General features: G+C 32.9%; 1 protein-coding gene across 1 annotated transcript; it reads right to left on the reverse strand.

Moving 5' to 3' along the window:
* Positions 1-2,523: 2,523 nt before the first annotated feature.
* LOC112012967 (plastidic ATP/ADP-transporter) lies at positions 2,524-8,049 on the reverse strand. The gene is made up of 5 exons (XM_024045349.2): positions 6,990-8,049; positions 4,607-4,861; positions 3,867-4,010; positions 3,436-3,783; positions 2,524-3,128 (listed from the first exon to the last, which is right to left on the reverse strand). Exons 1-5 carry the CDS (start codon positions 7,755-7,757, stop codon positions 2,763-2,765), a joined length of 1,881 nt encoding a protein of 626 aa, XP_023901117.1. The 5' UTR covers positions 7,758-8,049; the 3' UTR covers positions 2,524-2,762.
* Between the last annotated feature and the right edge of the window lie 7,400 nt (positions 8,050-15,449).

A 15,449-nucleotide genomic window follows, 5' to 3' on the forward strand; every position in this document is an offset into this window, starting at 1 on the left:
ACTTTCACTATCCATGAATTGTAGGCAAAAGCTTCACAATTGCCTTCTTTGACCAAGCTTGAGCGGTTGTCAAAGCGAACTCAAAAATTCAGTCAGGCACCAATATCCATCTTATCACACCCAATTGCAACTTTCAAAACACTTTAAACAAGTTTGACCAAAAATCCAGCCATTTAATCGAGTTAAACTTGAGCTCATATGAAAGATAATTAAATTCCTTTAAGATCTATGTTACACAAGCTTTCCAACGGTACAAGAATGTGCAAAATAGAGTTTGGGAAGGCCTCTTACCAAGGGAAAAAATTGGCAAATGCCTTTTTTGAGCAAAAATTGTAGTGTTTTGTTTCCTTTCCCAAACTAATTAGGAAGTAACTTGAACCCATCTCCATATATATATATATATATATATATATATGTGGGTTGAGAATATACTCATCATAGAGCATAAGGCCTTGTTTGGATTTGGTGAACTAAGTTAACAAAACTGAGTTTTGTTAAATCATAACCCAAAATTCGTAGGGCCCACAGGCATGAAACAATAATGATTTTCTCTCAGTTTACTCAGTTAACAAAACTCACTTTTTTGAGATATGAGTTAACAAATTCAGAAACTGCCCAAACGTATTTTCAAGTTATGGGTTATGTTAACTTAGTGGCAATTTTCGTAATTTTTCAGCACAATCGGGTCCAACAGCAGTGTGTAGTCCCATAATTTACTTACTTGAATAAACAAATTTGAGACCTAAATCGCACCCATACAAAAAATACTCAAAGAGAGAGAGAGAGTTCTCAGTGTGTGATGGTGGCTATCTATTTAGTGGGTTTTAGGGGCGGAGGTGTTGCGACAGACAGAGCTGTAGCGTCCTCTTCAAGTTGTGGCAGCGCTCGAGTTCAAGGATGAGGAAGGAGGATGATGCGTTGGGGAGAGAATGGCGGTGGTGCAGGAGGGCAAGGATGGAGGAGTTGAATAATCGATGGTCTTTTGGCTTTGGGGTTTGAGAGGTGCAGATAACGGAGGAGTTGGGGAGAGAATGGAGAGAGAAGTTGATGAGATTTTTTGTGAGAAGGGTGTGAAGAGGAGAGAGGTATTACACGTGGGTAGAGCTTGGCCGTTGTAGAGCATAGCAATGCAATCAATGCTATGTAGGACCTAGATAGTGACAGAAAGTTGGGATTTAAATTTGAGATAACTATGAGAACAAACTGCCAACGAGCATATGAGTGAGTTTTAGGTTTTATTGAGTTAGAGTTGTGAGATATTGGGATGTGAGTTTGAGTATTGCCATTGATGTAATGGGCTCATTAGCATTTACGGCACAACAAGGCACATATCAAAATTATCTGAAGGAGGAAGACACATATGCATATGTGTTTAAATCGTGAGCTACAGTTGGCCCATTTAATTATACTGGCTAAACCTATAGTCAATTTCTATACAATACTTAAACAAAATTGCTTTGTCTTGTCTGACGAAAAAAAATAGCAAAGAAACAAAATATCAGAGCCTTGCGGACTGTTCTGGCAGGAGAGGAAGAGAACTTACGATGTTATGATTGCTGATTAAATTGTGCTGATGCTCCATTCTCTCCAAAGAGTAAATTGCCTTCCAACATGTGAAAGGGTACAAGGTTCACTGTTCCACTCTTCGGGTATGAGTTCGTGTTAGACTTCTTGGTTCATATGATAAAATAAATAAATATATATATATATATATATACATGCGTGTGTGTGTGAGTTGAGAATATACTCAGTATAGAGCACAAGAGACCTATTTAGATCATAATTCCCAAAATATTCAGAAAACCAGAAATCAATAACTATCTCAAATTTGAACTTAAGTTTTTTATATTATAGTTCAAAAAACGAAATGCAACTTCAAATTTTATACTATCTCAAAATTTAACTAACAATTGGACATTTAGCAAAAACTTATAATAAAATAAAAAATAATTTAAAAAAATAAAAAAAGTTGTTACAATTGAACAAATATGCATCCACATATTTGAGTTCTTTATATTGGGCTGTCTTATTAATTTTGACAATTTAAGGTTGTACTCTCAAGTCTCTAATCTAAGCCGATGCATAAAAGAAGTGGCACTCATTAGCCCAAAACCCAGACAATACTTGAAAACTTTGCGCAACCCACTATGGCACCCAAAGCCCACAAGGGGAGACCCAGATCCAGTTCCAGACAAGACTGAATTAGTGAATTTGCCAAAACAGTTGAGAACAAACTATGTTTCTTCCCAAATTTGCTTGTTCTAGCACAAGACCACTCAGTAGACCAAAAACTAAATACAAATAGCCTTTTGCTTATCAATAGTGCCAGAACTAGACCAATGCAAGAAATGAATCCAAAATTAATCTTGCCAGATTCCTAATCAAGAAAATAAGACGAGCATACAAGCTGAAAATTTCAGCGCAGTACCTATAAAATCAGTCTCAGACTGAATGAAAGTAATCTCAATGCAAGCTATCATTGATGATAAATTTACAAGAAGAAATTTTCATAACAATACTAAATAAACGAAAGTACTAACTGTCATCAATATAATTCAACAAAGAAATTCTACAAGGCAGAGAAACTTGAAACTAAACAGCTTGTAAGCTCGTTATATATGGAAAACTCGACTTAAAAAACATTTCAATGGCATGCTTATTTTTTAAGTACGGTAAAATTCTATAACCAATAATTCACCTAATGCTGCATCTCATCTGCTCCACTCATTCTCCTGATCAGCACCCCAATGGAGGAGAAAATTTTAAATATTTTGGGGGGCTGAGGTTTCAGATGAATTGCTTGTGGAGTCATCGGTCGTAGGGTTCAGTGCTGAGCCACTTGCAAGAGAACCATTCCCAGTTGCATTTTCAGCCACCACTGGAATCTTGACAGCTGCTCTTTCCATCTCCTTCTCAAGCTCTTCCTCTTGTCGTAATGCAGTAAACTGGGTGTCCAAAGACTTGGCTGCTCCTAACCAAGCAAGAACGATCACCAAAAGTATCCCTCCAAGGTAAGGAGTTGAATTCGCAAGTGACCCAAAGGTTAAGATCATAAACTGCTGAATCAGAGCACCGCCAGACTTCCCCAATGGGTTGCAAACGACATCAATTGCTGCCTTCCCTTTAACCTATAGGAAGCAATAAATAGGCAAAGTGAACAAAGTAAGCCTCAGAAGATGAATATTAGCAAATTGAAGTGGAATAACTTCTTACAATGATTAATCAAAAATTGGAAAAATATATACTCTGATGAATTTTCAGAAATGTTGACATCTCCCCAATTTGATGACATTTTAAGATTCACACAATTTTTCCCTTTTCTTATTCGTAGAACCTAAGTTAATTAAGAGTTTTTATTTCGAGATTTGCTTGACATCGCTGAAACCAATTTAGGCCAATGTTAAGAACCCTGACTAGCGAGTAAAGTGTACAAACCTTGGTTTCCTCGTCCAAGGGAATATAAGCCATCTCTTTGCAAGGATCAAATAAGCTATACTTGGCACTCTTACTGAAGATGTTTTGCATGGCACCCACATATACAGCTGCAAGAAGAGGAGTCATCCCGATCGATGCAAGACCAGGTGCAAGTGGACCCCCAAATAAAATCAAAGAAAAGAAACCAACTCCTGTCAGAAGAAGGACTGTGGGTGTGATCTTGGCAGCAACTCCCCATCCATATTTGTCAAATATATATTGGCTGAGCAGCATCATTGTAAAAGTAGCTATTCCAGTGGCAGTTGAGAAGTCACCCATAAAGGAAGAGTACTCATTTGGGCTTGGAAACTGCACAATTTAGAGAGTAAGAAAGATACTAGCTAAAAAGCTAATTGGGAGACAACGATCAGGACAATCCATTGTTAGTTTACCTGAGCTTTGAGCTTAGATTTCCATGTAACCTCAACAAGGTTGATGCTAATACCATATGCAACCACCAAAGTGGCAAGATCCCTAATGTATCTTGAAGAAACCAAGAATTTTATGCTCTCCATTGTCCCCATTTTGGGCTTCTCCTGCAACAAGAAAAAAATACCTATCAGCATATAGATAACCATATTAACTGTGGGGGATCTATCTAGTCTACACATGCACATGTACTGTAGTCTATCAGCATTATGTTTAACATACCCAGAAAGCTTAACAATTAACAACATTGATGTAATGAAACATATCATATTTTAGTAGCTTTCTGGCTATTTAGTTCCATAGTAAAGAAAGAGTACCATGTTAAGCAACGGTAAAGAATTAAACGGAGAGTCAGCACAATATGAACGTTTGACATCAAACAAACACACATATACTTGGTCATTTGCAGATTTTGGGCTTCAAAAACTGAGTTTAAGATAAGGGCATTCCCTCATAATCTGAGAGTGAGTGTTTGAGAACCCATTGCAAAATATATTTTGGGCCCATTTATTTGATAAAAATCACATTTTGAGAAAGCACAAATTTGAAACTTTTTCCAAAATTACTTTTTGGGACTTAAAAATGACTTCCAGCTATTAGTGCCAACAAACAGTGACCCTTACGTTGACTAAAAGATCAACATGTAACTCAGAAATATAAAAAAATTTAAAAATATATTTTGAGTTTCCTAGCACCACATTACCTTCTTCTTCTTGCTACGGGTTGGAAGAGGAACATAAGTATTCACCCACCAGTACAGGAAACAGATTGCAAACCCCATCAACACCACAATGCTCATCATTCCTTTGAGAGAAATGGCCCAACCATCAACACCAGGACCCAAATTTTTCCTCAAATTGGAGAAATACTTCACTGTACGACCAGAGAATATAAGAGCAACATTTGCCCCAAGACCAAACAGGGGATAAAATCTTTTTGCTTCATCAACTGTAGTTATCTGCACAAAAAAACCAGCAATAGATCAGAGATTGACGGAAGGAAGGTAGAGACCATTATAAGTAATATAAAGAAAAATGTATACAATGCTATTGAATTCATTTGATAATCTCAAAGAACTAATCAAAATGACTTCTTTAAGTGCTAGAAAATAAAGTGAATATAAAAATACTTTTTAGAATTTGAATGTAGTTGTAAGATTGAATTCTTTTCTTCCTGTTACAACCTTTTGCTGGATATATTTTTATCTCAATTCATCAGAGACAGAGACAGAGACAGAGACAGAGAGAGTGGCAACTCAACTTTCAATTTAAACTTCACTTATACTGTCCAAACTCAACCACAATCTTCTCAAAGTACCCTTTTTTAAATAAAATAAATAAGGTTTGGACCCAAAGGGAGGAGGGGTAATGAGAGACTCAACTAGAGACCTCCACTTCATGAGGCATGATTCCCAGCAGATACCTCTAAGTATTATATTAATACTTTAATGCTCAAATTCATCAAAAAAATATTTGAGCAATGCTTACACTATGAGAAATGGTGACAGCTACTTTCAAAGGAAAACTGCTAGGAAATTTTCTACTTGTTCCCTTTTACACTTAAGTTTGTCCAAAAAATACACAATTTGCACTCTTAAACAGAACAAATTCCTGTCAGTAGCCTCTTTATCACCAACTGTAAGAGTATTTTTGAATATTAGAGTCAACCACCATTGTTTTCAATGTCCATCAACTAATTAATCACATATTTGAAACCACCATTTTTTTAATTGGTAAGTCCACGGCCACCCAAGACCTCACCATCCATCCCATTATTATGGAAGAAGGAAGTGCCATTTGAGCTAGAGCTCATTGGCAAAAACCACCACTTAATAATATTGGATAAGGAATATATAGTGGGAGTAGGAAATACTTGTTATTTGTATAATTAAGAACATATTAATTTTTGTACTGTGAGAGAAAAGAATGTTCTTAATTTGTTCAATGAAGACGGACATAAAAGGTCTGCAATCCTTCTAACAAAAGAGGGTTTAGATACAAGGCGCAAGGTAAAACTAACGAAATCATTCCATAAGCAAGAGTTGCAAGGGAGAGTAGCAGCGTTATATATAAATTACTACCCTAACAAGAGTAGTAGGTTAGGAACTAGGTGACCATCAAGAAAGTATACTAAAACTTATTCCTCCTTTTTTCTTTTTTTATGACGTGGAACCTCACCAAGGTAGGGCCCTTTGCTTCAGAGCAAAATAAAACTTCCACACGGATGTGGACAGCAAGACATGCCTTGGAAGCCAACGGTTTGAGGTCCAAAGTTAAAGGCAGAAACAAGAACCATTCACAATTGCCCAAATTATAGTATCATTTAGAAAGGCATGAACCAGGTGCAGAAGTGCTGGTGAGATAATATCATCAACATATCTATCATATCAAGCAAACATAAAATTCATGTAACATATGATATCCTACTGTACACAACCTAGGAATATCATTCCAACCTTCAAGCATCCTCTAAATCTCAGGAAATTAACCATCTCTAAAGTAGCAAAAAATTACCTGTCCAGTGCCTACATAAATTTTTTTTTTTTTTTTTAATGTTCATGGAATTTAAAAAATAAAAAGCTAGTCAGATAAATCACATATCCGGTAATCACTGAATATACTATTGGATATGGCCTTCAATTTCATATTCCAAGAAAAAGCCATCTCATGAGGAAAGCACTAGTATTCTACAAGGATTTTTATCTGAAACACACCCATGTAAAGATACTGATATTCACCAAAGCCTAAACCTTCCCCCATAGGAGTAGATAGAAAAAGACAATTTAATACCCTAATCAAACAGGTAACTAATATGAAATATCCATCTTGCCAAGTTCAAACTATAGGGAGTTATGCTTTAGTGTTTGAGCAGCCTGCAGGAAGGAAATAATTAGCAAGCTCCAACACAAGATACCTTCAATTTTATATATAATAAATCATATACTATATCAAAAGTTATCGTTCTCACATCAAAATCAATATCAGAATCTAAAAGAAAATAATTTATATATGTATATATATATACATATATACATATATATCATACAGAATATTTATTACATATACTTCTTGTGAAAATTGAATTACCTGATTGGCAAAACCCCAAAACAGAACTGAAATCACCACACTCCCCCAAAGTTCAGCCATGACATAGAACAAACAGAAGGACCAGATCCTCATAATAGCAAGAGGACCAAGGAACCTCGGGCCAAGTACGTTGAGAAGCTTATCAGCAAAGGCCTCAGGGTGGATATAATTGCTGAGAGGATAGAGGAAAAACCCAAATGCCCCAAAGAAGGCAATGAAAGGGAGAATAACAGTATAGAAGAGGGCCTTCTTAGACAACACATTAGCCAATTTGGTGTACAACAACATGAACCCAATAGCCATAGGCAAGTTCACCCAAGTTTTCAGAAATGGTATAATCTCAGCACTACTCCCTTTGGCTGTCACAACCAAAACATCCTTTGTATCTCTGAGAATTGTGTAGTTGAAAAGGATACAAAAGAACATCAACCCAAGTGGTAGAATCTTCTTCAAGGTCGTAACCTCAACACCCAATATCTTTGGCTTCTCAATTTCTACCTCACCAGTAAATACTGGCTGCCCATCAGCTGCAGCAGCAGCCTCAGCTCTGCAGACAAACAAGTTCCCACCTTTATGTGAAAACCCATGAGTTTTTGAGTCAAACCCACCGAGTTTTTGTAACCCATTTGAAGATAGAGAAAACCCACCAAAGGGTTTTGGTTTGGGTGTGAAAAATCTATGCTTTAAGCCCTGTGATGATTGAAAAACCCTGGCTTTGGGGTTTGGTGGTAGAGAGAGAAGCCCTTTGGCCTTTAGAACAGCCTCCATGTCTCTCTTTAGGACCCTTCAAGAAAAACCCAAGACTTGGTTTTTTTTCAAGAGGAGAACATGAAGAGAGACACAGATAAGGGAGTGAGGGATAGGCTAAACCAGAGAGAGAGAGAGAGAGAGAGAGAGAGAGATAAGGTGGCTAGGAAATGAATATTTTTTTTGGCAGTGCGAGAGGCAATGGGGCAGACGGTAGAGAGGGTGAGAGGCAATTACACAAATATCTTTTTATATTAATGGAGAAACCAAACCCTCAAGGGACTTGAAGATGAAAAATACAAAACCACAATAAAAACCAGAAATTTCAAATTTTAAATAATTTATGGAGTCGAAATTTTTGGACACTTTTTAATTTTTCTCTTTCCATATTACAGGACAGCTTAAAGGTTCATTGGAAGGGGAGTACAAGTGTAAGAAAGAAGTCGGTTTAATTTCTTTTTTATGGTAATAAAGTTGGTTTAAGATCTAGTAATATGATAATAATAAGATAAATTTTCTCATTGTTCATCAGCTCGACGTGGAATTGAAGAGCAATGTTAGGGAGACAAAAAAAAAAAAAAAATCTATAATTTTTGTCACGATTCGTCTTGTTTTAAGATCTAGTAATCTGATAATAATAAGATAAATTTTCTCATTTTTCATCAGCTCAACATGAAATTGAAGAGCTATGTTAGGGAAACAAAAAAAAAAAATCTATAATTTTTGTCACGATTCATCTCGTAACAAGTTGTAAGAGGTAAGAATAAAACTCATAACGTGACAAATGATAAATTATGACAAAAATTATGAATTTTTTTTTGTGTCCTTAGCATTTTCCGAAATTGAAACTTTGATCCGGTGAATGAACAGACTATGAAAACAGAGATAGGAACCAGTCAAGAAAAGGAAAAAGTATCCTGAAATGAAGGACAAGTGTGCAAAAGTGGAAAGAGTGGGGAAGGTCCAGTATGACCATGAGTTGAATTACCTAAACACCACTTAGATATTTTGCACTTTTTAAATGACATGCATTTGTTTCACTTTAACAATAAGTAGCCATGTGACTTTGTGGGATTAGTGGCGGTGAAAGCAAACACGTGAGATACAAAATTGTGGAATGTGAACTCTTTCAAAGATGCATTTCTTTTTCTTTTCATTTCTTTTTTCTTGATTTTAATTAATAAAATCTTTATTTTAATTTTTTCCATAAAAAAATATCTATCTCTTTTTCTTTCTTTCTTTTTCAGATAAAATAAAATTTTAAAAAAAAAGTAGGAAAATTTTGTATTTTTTTCTTTTTCTTAAAATATAATTTACGTCTTAAATTATGTCAAATTTTAGTTTTATTTATTGATTATTTCAATTTAATCTCAGAGAGTTCAATAATAACATTAAATTTCAACATATCAAACAAACAACTCTCTCTATGTACATAACAACTATAAAATTTTAAGGTTTACCAAAAAAAACCCTATAAAATTTAAAAATAATCTCTTTCTCTAAAAAAAAAAATTCAATATATCAATCTCTCATTCTTTTTGTGCTTAAATAGTTATCATAATTGTTCTAATCATAAGATGTTCTCATATTCATTCCTTGTGCAATCATGTCATTTGCCTTTACCATAACCACAATCCCAATTAATGATCTCTACCCTTTAAATTGTCATATTGTATATGAAAACCGCCGTCAACAAACACAACATCAACAATTATTTGAAACATTAACATTTTTATTACTACTCAAAACCTCTAATTTTAGTCATCAAATCAAATGTACGTGTGTACATCCAATATATAAAAATATTTTATTGTCATATTTGTAACATTACTCTGTGAGTTACAATAATCTTTTTTCTTTTTTGATAATTCGATAATTACAATGAGAAAGAAAGATTCGAACTTTAAACATCTTTATTGGAAATATCAAAATGTGCCAGCTGAGCAACATGAGTCAACTATTGCCTATTGGCAACTTACAATAAGTTTTTAAAAAAAAATTAATTAAAAAAATTAATTAAAAAATTTTAAAAAAAAAAAAAAAAAAAACAACAACAACAACAACAACAACAACATTTCACAATAAATCCTTAATATTGTTTTATGACTTAATGTATCATCCATGATTTATTTACAATTATTTTCATAGTTGTATCTCTTAATTTATATAAATTTCTAATGAAAAAAAATTATAAAATTTCAAATTTATTTAGATTATTTTTATTTCAGTTTTTTTTATATGTAAATTTTATCATAATAATTTATTTCATAGATACAATAGGATTGTGTTGACATTCTTTTTTTTTTTTTTTTTTGGAGAAACGATTGTGTTGACATTCTTTTCTCAAAAAAAAAAAAAAAAAGAATGTGTTGACATTCTTGTTATACGCTTCTTCTTCTTTTTTTATAATGGTATCTTTTGATTATATATTTTCTTATACTAAAAAAAAAAATGGCCTATTGCGGCAGGCCAAAACTCAATATTAATTTAATAAGTTAAATTCAATATTCTTTTATGGCTTATCATCTAAGTATTTGTTGAATATTGACTCAGTATATTTATATACGGTTTGTAAGACATCCTCATTACAATATTTTGTTAAAAAAATATTTGTTGAGCTCTTTATCCTTACTTTTATAAAGAATGCTCAAAAATTAATATTGCATTAAGTATACCATAATGTGGTTATATCTTTTTCTCTCTAAAAAAAGGTGGTTATATATATTTTAGTGTGAATGTTTCATATAATTTATTTTCATATTGAATTATCACTTTTTAATACTTTTTAAAAAATTATATACATTTTTTAATTTTAATTGACCGTGCGGTTTGACTAGGGATCCACGACTTATCAGGATTGTGCACACAATAGTTAAAAGGAACTATGAATGTTACTTTTTGTACTTTAATATGAGTGAAAATTTGTTCATTAGACTTTCGATTTGAAAAATTAATCCATTGAATATTAGCTTTGTGATAAATTAAACTTTTTAAAAGTCTACCAAATTTAATCATATGATGTGCATATTATAATAATTACATTTCAAAATTTTTGATGATGTAAGAGCATCCGTAGCAGATGTTCTATAAAAAATGTCATTTTGATATACCAAAAGCCTACTTTATTATTTTACTACATCATTTTACAACATCTCATTTATCAGATATTTTATCATTCAATTCTATACATTAAAATAATATTTACAACACATTAAATAATATATTAAACTACTTTCCCATCATCATCATCAACAACAACAGCACAACCGCCTCAGCTGCAACAACGCCGACAACCACCACTGGCACAAACTCATATCCACCAACAACTGTTGCCACCCACCGCATCCCACACACCCACCCATTGTCGCTGCCAACCCACCCACCGCCGACCCATCTTTCGAAACCCATTCATAAGCCAGTCCTCCCACCACCGATTTCGCACAATAGAACCCACCACCACCGATTCACCTATCACCAGCCGACCCACCCACCATTGAATCTAACCATCGCAACCCGCCACCAGTGATTCACCAATCACCATCTCAACCCACCCACTGCCGAACCGGGTATCGAATCACTGCAAAAAAAAAAAAAAAAAAAAAAAAAAAAAAAAAAANGGTCCGGTTAATGTGTGCCCTTAGGGGGCACATTAAGCTTTTTATTTTTGGAAACATTTTCTCAGGAATTGAAAAAGCTGTCATTACTTTTTCAATTATTAAAAAAACTTTTTCCAAAAATAGAAATTAATGTGTGCTCTAAGGGCATACATTAGTAAAATCCATTAAAAAATATTAAATCATACGCCATTCAGTGTTTGTACCATGCCAAAATTGTAAGGGTATTGTTCAATGTTGCAAAAATTTGACACATTTAACACATCTAATAAAGCTCTGTTTTTTGTGTTTAGTGTGCCAAATGTGCCATATTATAGCATTTAGCACATATGCAACAACTACTGCGGATGCTCTAACAAAAATTATGAGAATAACGCGTAGTTAAATCCACCGAACTTTAACATAAAATACTAACAAAATGTTTGATTAGATAAAAATCTAATGTCCAAGAGGATAATTGTTTAAATGGAATCAAATAACTAAATTCACATTCACGTCAAAGTCTAATAGTAATATTGTAAACCTCTTTTTGTGTGTGTGTTTTTTATGTAAAAAAAAAAAAAAATGTAATTATCCCACATTATTCAAAAGAGTGTATTTGAAATCTCATCTTCTACATGGTAACATATAGAGGGTTTTTTTTTTTTTTTTGGTTGCTGGGTAAATGTGGGGGATCGAACCCCCAAGCTCAAGGTATACAATGACACTGGGTGCCACTAGGCTACAAGGCCCAGTGGCGAGAGGGAGAGTTTCATCTTATGGAACCCACCAAGTATCTAAGTATCTAAATGAGTATTTTTCTATAAGAAGAAAGTATCTAAATTGATACTCCCTCCCTCCCAAATTGTTTGGCTCGTATTCCATTTTGGGATATCCCAAAATTATGTTATGTTTGAAAAGTCAAACACCATTAATTTACTAACATCCCTTTTATGTCCTTAATTTATTTGTGGGAGCATTTTTTTAAATTAAAAACCTAAATTTTGAATCCATGCCATCTTTATTCAAATTTATTAAAAAAAAAAAAAAAACCTTTAACAAAGAAAAACAAATTTGTTTAAGGGTAATTTAGGAAATTTCTAACTTTTTTCAAAGAGATAAAGTAGTTAAGGATGTTTCTCTAAATAATTGAGTTTTTCTAACTATGCCAAACAATTTGAGACGGAGGAAGTATAATTTTTGGATCTTATCACATATGGTTAAAATTATGAATAGTAACCATAATTAACACAACTACCCTACTTTTCTTTTAAAAAACAAAAACAAAAACAAAAAATAGTAAAAATACCTACCTGCTTCACCCAAGCTAAATTTTAGGTGAAGTTGTCACCATATAAAAAATCACATAAAAAGAGAATTATTGTTAACTTATGTTTGACAAGTTTTGTTAGCTATTCAGAAAAAGAAAAATAAAAAAGTATAAGTTTTATTAAAAAAATAGTAAAAATACCTACCTGCTTCACCCAAGCTAAATTTTAGGTGAAGTTGTCACCATATAAAAAATCACATAAAAAGAGAATTATTGTTAACTTATGTTTGACAAGTTTTGTTAGCTATTCAGAAAAAGAAAAATAAAAAAGTATAAGTTTTATTACCTGGGTGACACTGTTTTTTTATTTTTAGTAAGGTTTGTCGATCATGCTTGTCCTTTGGATCTACACTGGATGAAAGGGCAAAATAAAATTAAAATAGACACACTATAATAAATAGGACCAAAATTGTCTTTACAAAGCTCAAAAAAAGAAAATAATATATATATATATATATATATAATACTTTTTGTTCAGCCGAGTTGATATTTCAGTTAATGGTAGGATCAGTGCTGAACACCGTGGCGGCTACATTGACGTTCTGTTTTTGGCATGAGGAACATGTAAAGCACACTATTGACTATACTATATAAATGGTCATCTTGTCTCTGAAATTTCATTGCTATCAGCCCATTTATTTAGTTTAAAATGGTAATTTTTTTTATACAGTTTTTTTTTTTTTTAACAATTCATTGTTTAAAAGGGATAAATAAATTGTAATAAGCACTTTTTTTTTTTTTTTTACAATATGAGTAGAAATTATTAACCCTATTTTATTTTCTTCCATTATTGTGACTATTGAATTATATAAAACAAAAATGTTTACTTATATAAGTCAAATTAAAATTTAAAAAAAAAATTTAAGTCAAGTCTCAAAAGATCAAAATTTAAAAAGTTCATATATTTTTAAACTATTGACGAATAAATTGGATCATACTGCTATTTTAGTTAAAAATTATGACAACATAATTTTGCGCAAACCGAGTTTCAAATAAAATTTAGTATCCAACTTCCAACCCATATCCATCATCAAGATATCATCAGCACAGGAATATCCAAAACCCTAGCAATTCAAGTTGGGGTAGACTGCAACAGGGTTAAATACTTAATGTACACTTTATAATTTATATCACGGTTTTTAAAAGCCAAACAAGTGGCCTCTTACAAAAATATTTAAAAGTCCAATTTGAAAAATAGATTCATAGAAAAAATAACCCTTCAGAGTAATGCAAATAAAAATTTTAAAAAAAAAAATTTTAAAAAAACCTCAACCATACTATTTTCATAATCATGAACCAGAATGTTGTATGTTAGTACGTAAATTTTTTTTCCTTTTTCATACAATAAATTACTATAAATTTTCAGAGAAAAATATTAATCCTGGTAAATATACAAAGATCCATTTATTCCTAGCTAGATACCGAGACAAAATCTGTAACTTAAAGAATGGAGTTTTCTACCATATATGAACAGGGACGCAATTGGTCGGTGGCAGTATAGGAATTCTCCACGCTTGCTCTTTGCACCGATTAGTCAAAGTTGGTATTCAAAATCAAAACACCTTTGTTTAAGTATTTCTTGGGGGCAAAAACAACTGGAGGCAACATCGTTTTGCACTATTCACAACTCTTACGATTTCCTTGCTCCGAAGAAGGCACAAAAATCCATGACTAAGACACCAGATACTAGGCAATGCTTGGACACTTTGTTTACGATGCGCTTTCTTTTTTCCTGCTTCATCTCTGATGTCTATGTGTTTACATTTTACAACCACAAGGAATTGAGGAATGAGGATCCATTTTGTTTTTTCATGAAGTGTTGGGAGCTACTTACTTCTGGATTTGTTTGATTTGGATTAGTTGATTTTGTAGTGAACTAACATAGTAACATGACGGTGTAAATTTACCAAACCAGTTGAATTATATTGCGTTTTCTAAAATTGAACCAAATCTTTATCAATTAAGGAAGTTTGAATTAGGGTTTTTCTCTAACCACACCCCCCCCCCCCCCCACCCAACCCATCACAAAAAAAAAAAAAAAAAAAAAAAAAAAAACCGTTCAAGATCTTGGCTCAACTTCAAAATAATCATCATCGTTTTTCCCTGCAAGAATCAATCTTATGCTAATTTTGTATTGGCTTATATGTAATGCCTACCTAGACCCTCTCATAAATCGGGTTTCTTCATATTCATACAAAACACGTTTGTTGAAACCTTTATTTCTAATCACATGGCATTGATGGACCCTAGTTTGTCATTTTTGAGGTACTAATCTAGAAAATGAAGGATGAAAGCTTCTATAATGTAATTTGGAAGAGGGTGCACTAAATTTATTTGATTCCATAAGTTGTTCTATCTACATTTTGTCAAGCACTAGCCACTTCTATGATATGCTCTAAAATATATAGTCAAATTACATTAGGGTTTCTCATAATCACGTATATAACTTAAGTCAACTTAGTAAATACTTGAGGTAGAACTCATCACACAACCTCACAACATACTCATATCCAACCTAATACCAATCCACATCTAGACAATCTCGAGTATCACAATCTCCCTTACTTATATCCTAATATCATCATAATGGTATATGTTGTGCTACAATTCTCCTGAGCCACATAGGCATCATAAATGATACTATTACCACTAGACTATTATTTGAATCCCTCTTCTTTTTTTTTCTTTTTCTTTTTTCTTTTTTGATAATTTTATAGTTAGAACAACTAGGGGGGATTTCTACAAATAATAATAAAAATAATGAAAAAAAAAAAAAAAAAAAAGGAAAGA

The sequence above is a fragment of the Quercus suber genome, unplaced genomic scaffold, assembly GCF_002906115.3.
Source record: "Quercus suber isolate HL8 unplaced genomic scaffold, Cork oak 2.0 scaffold_392, whole genome shotgun sequence".
Taxonomy (NCBI): Eukaryota; Viridiplantae; Streptophyta; class Magnoliopsida; order Fagales; family Fagaceae; genus Quercus; species Quercus suber.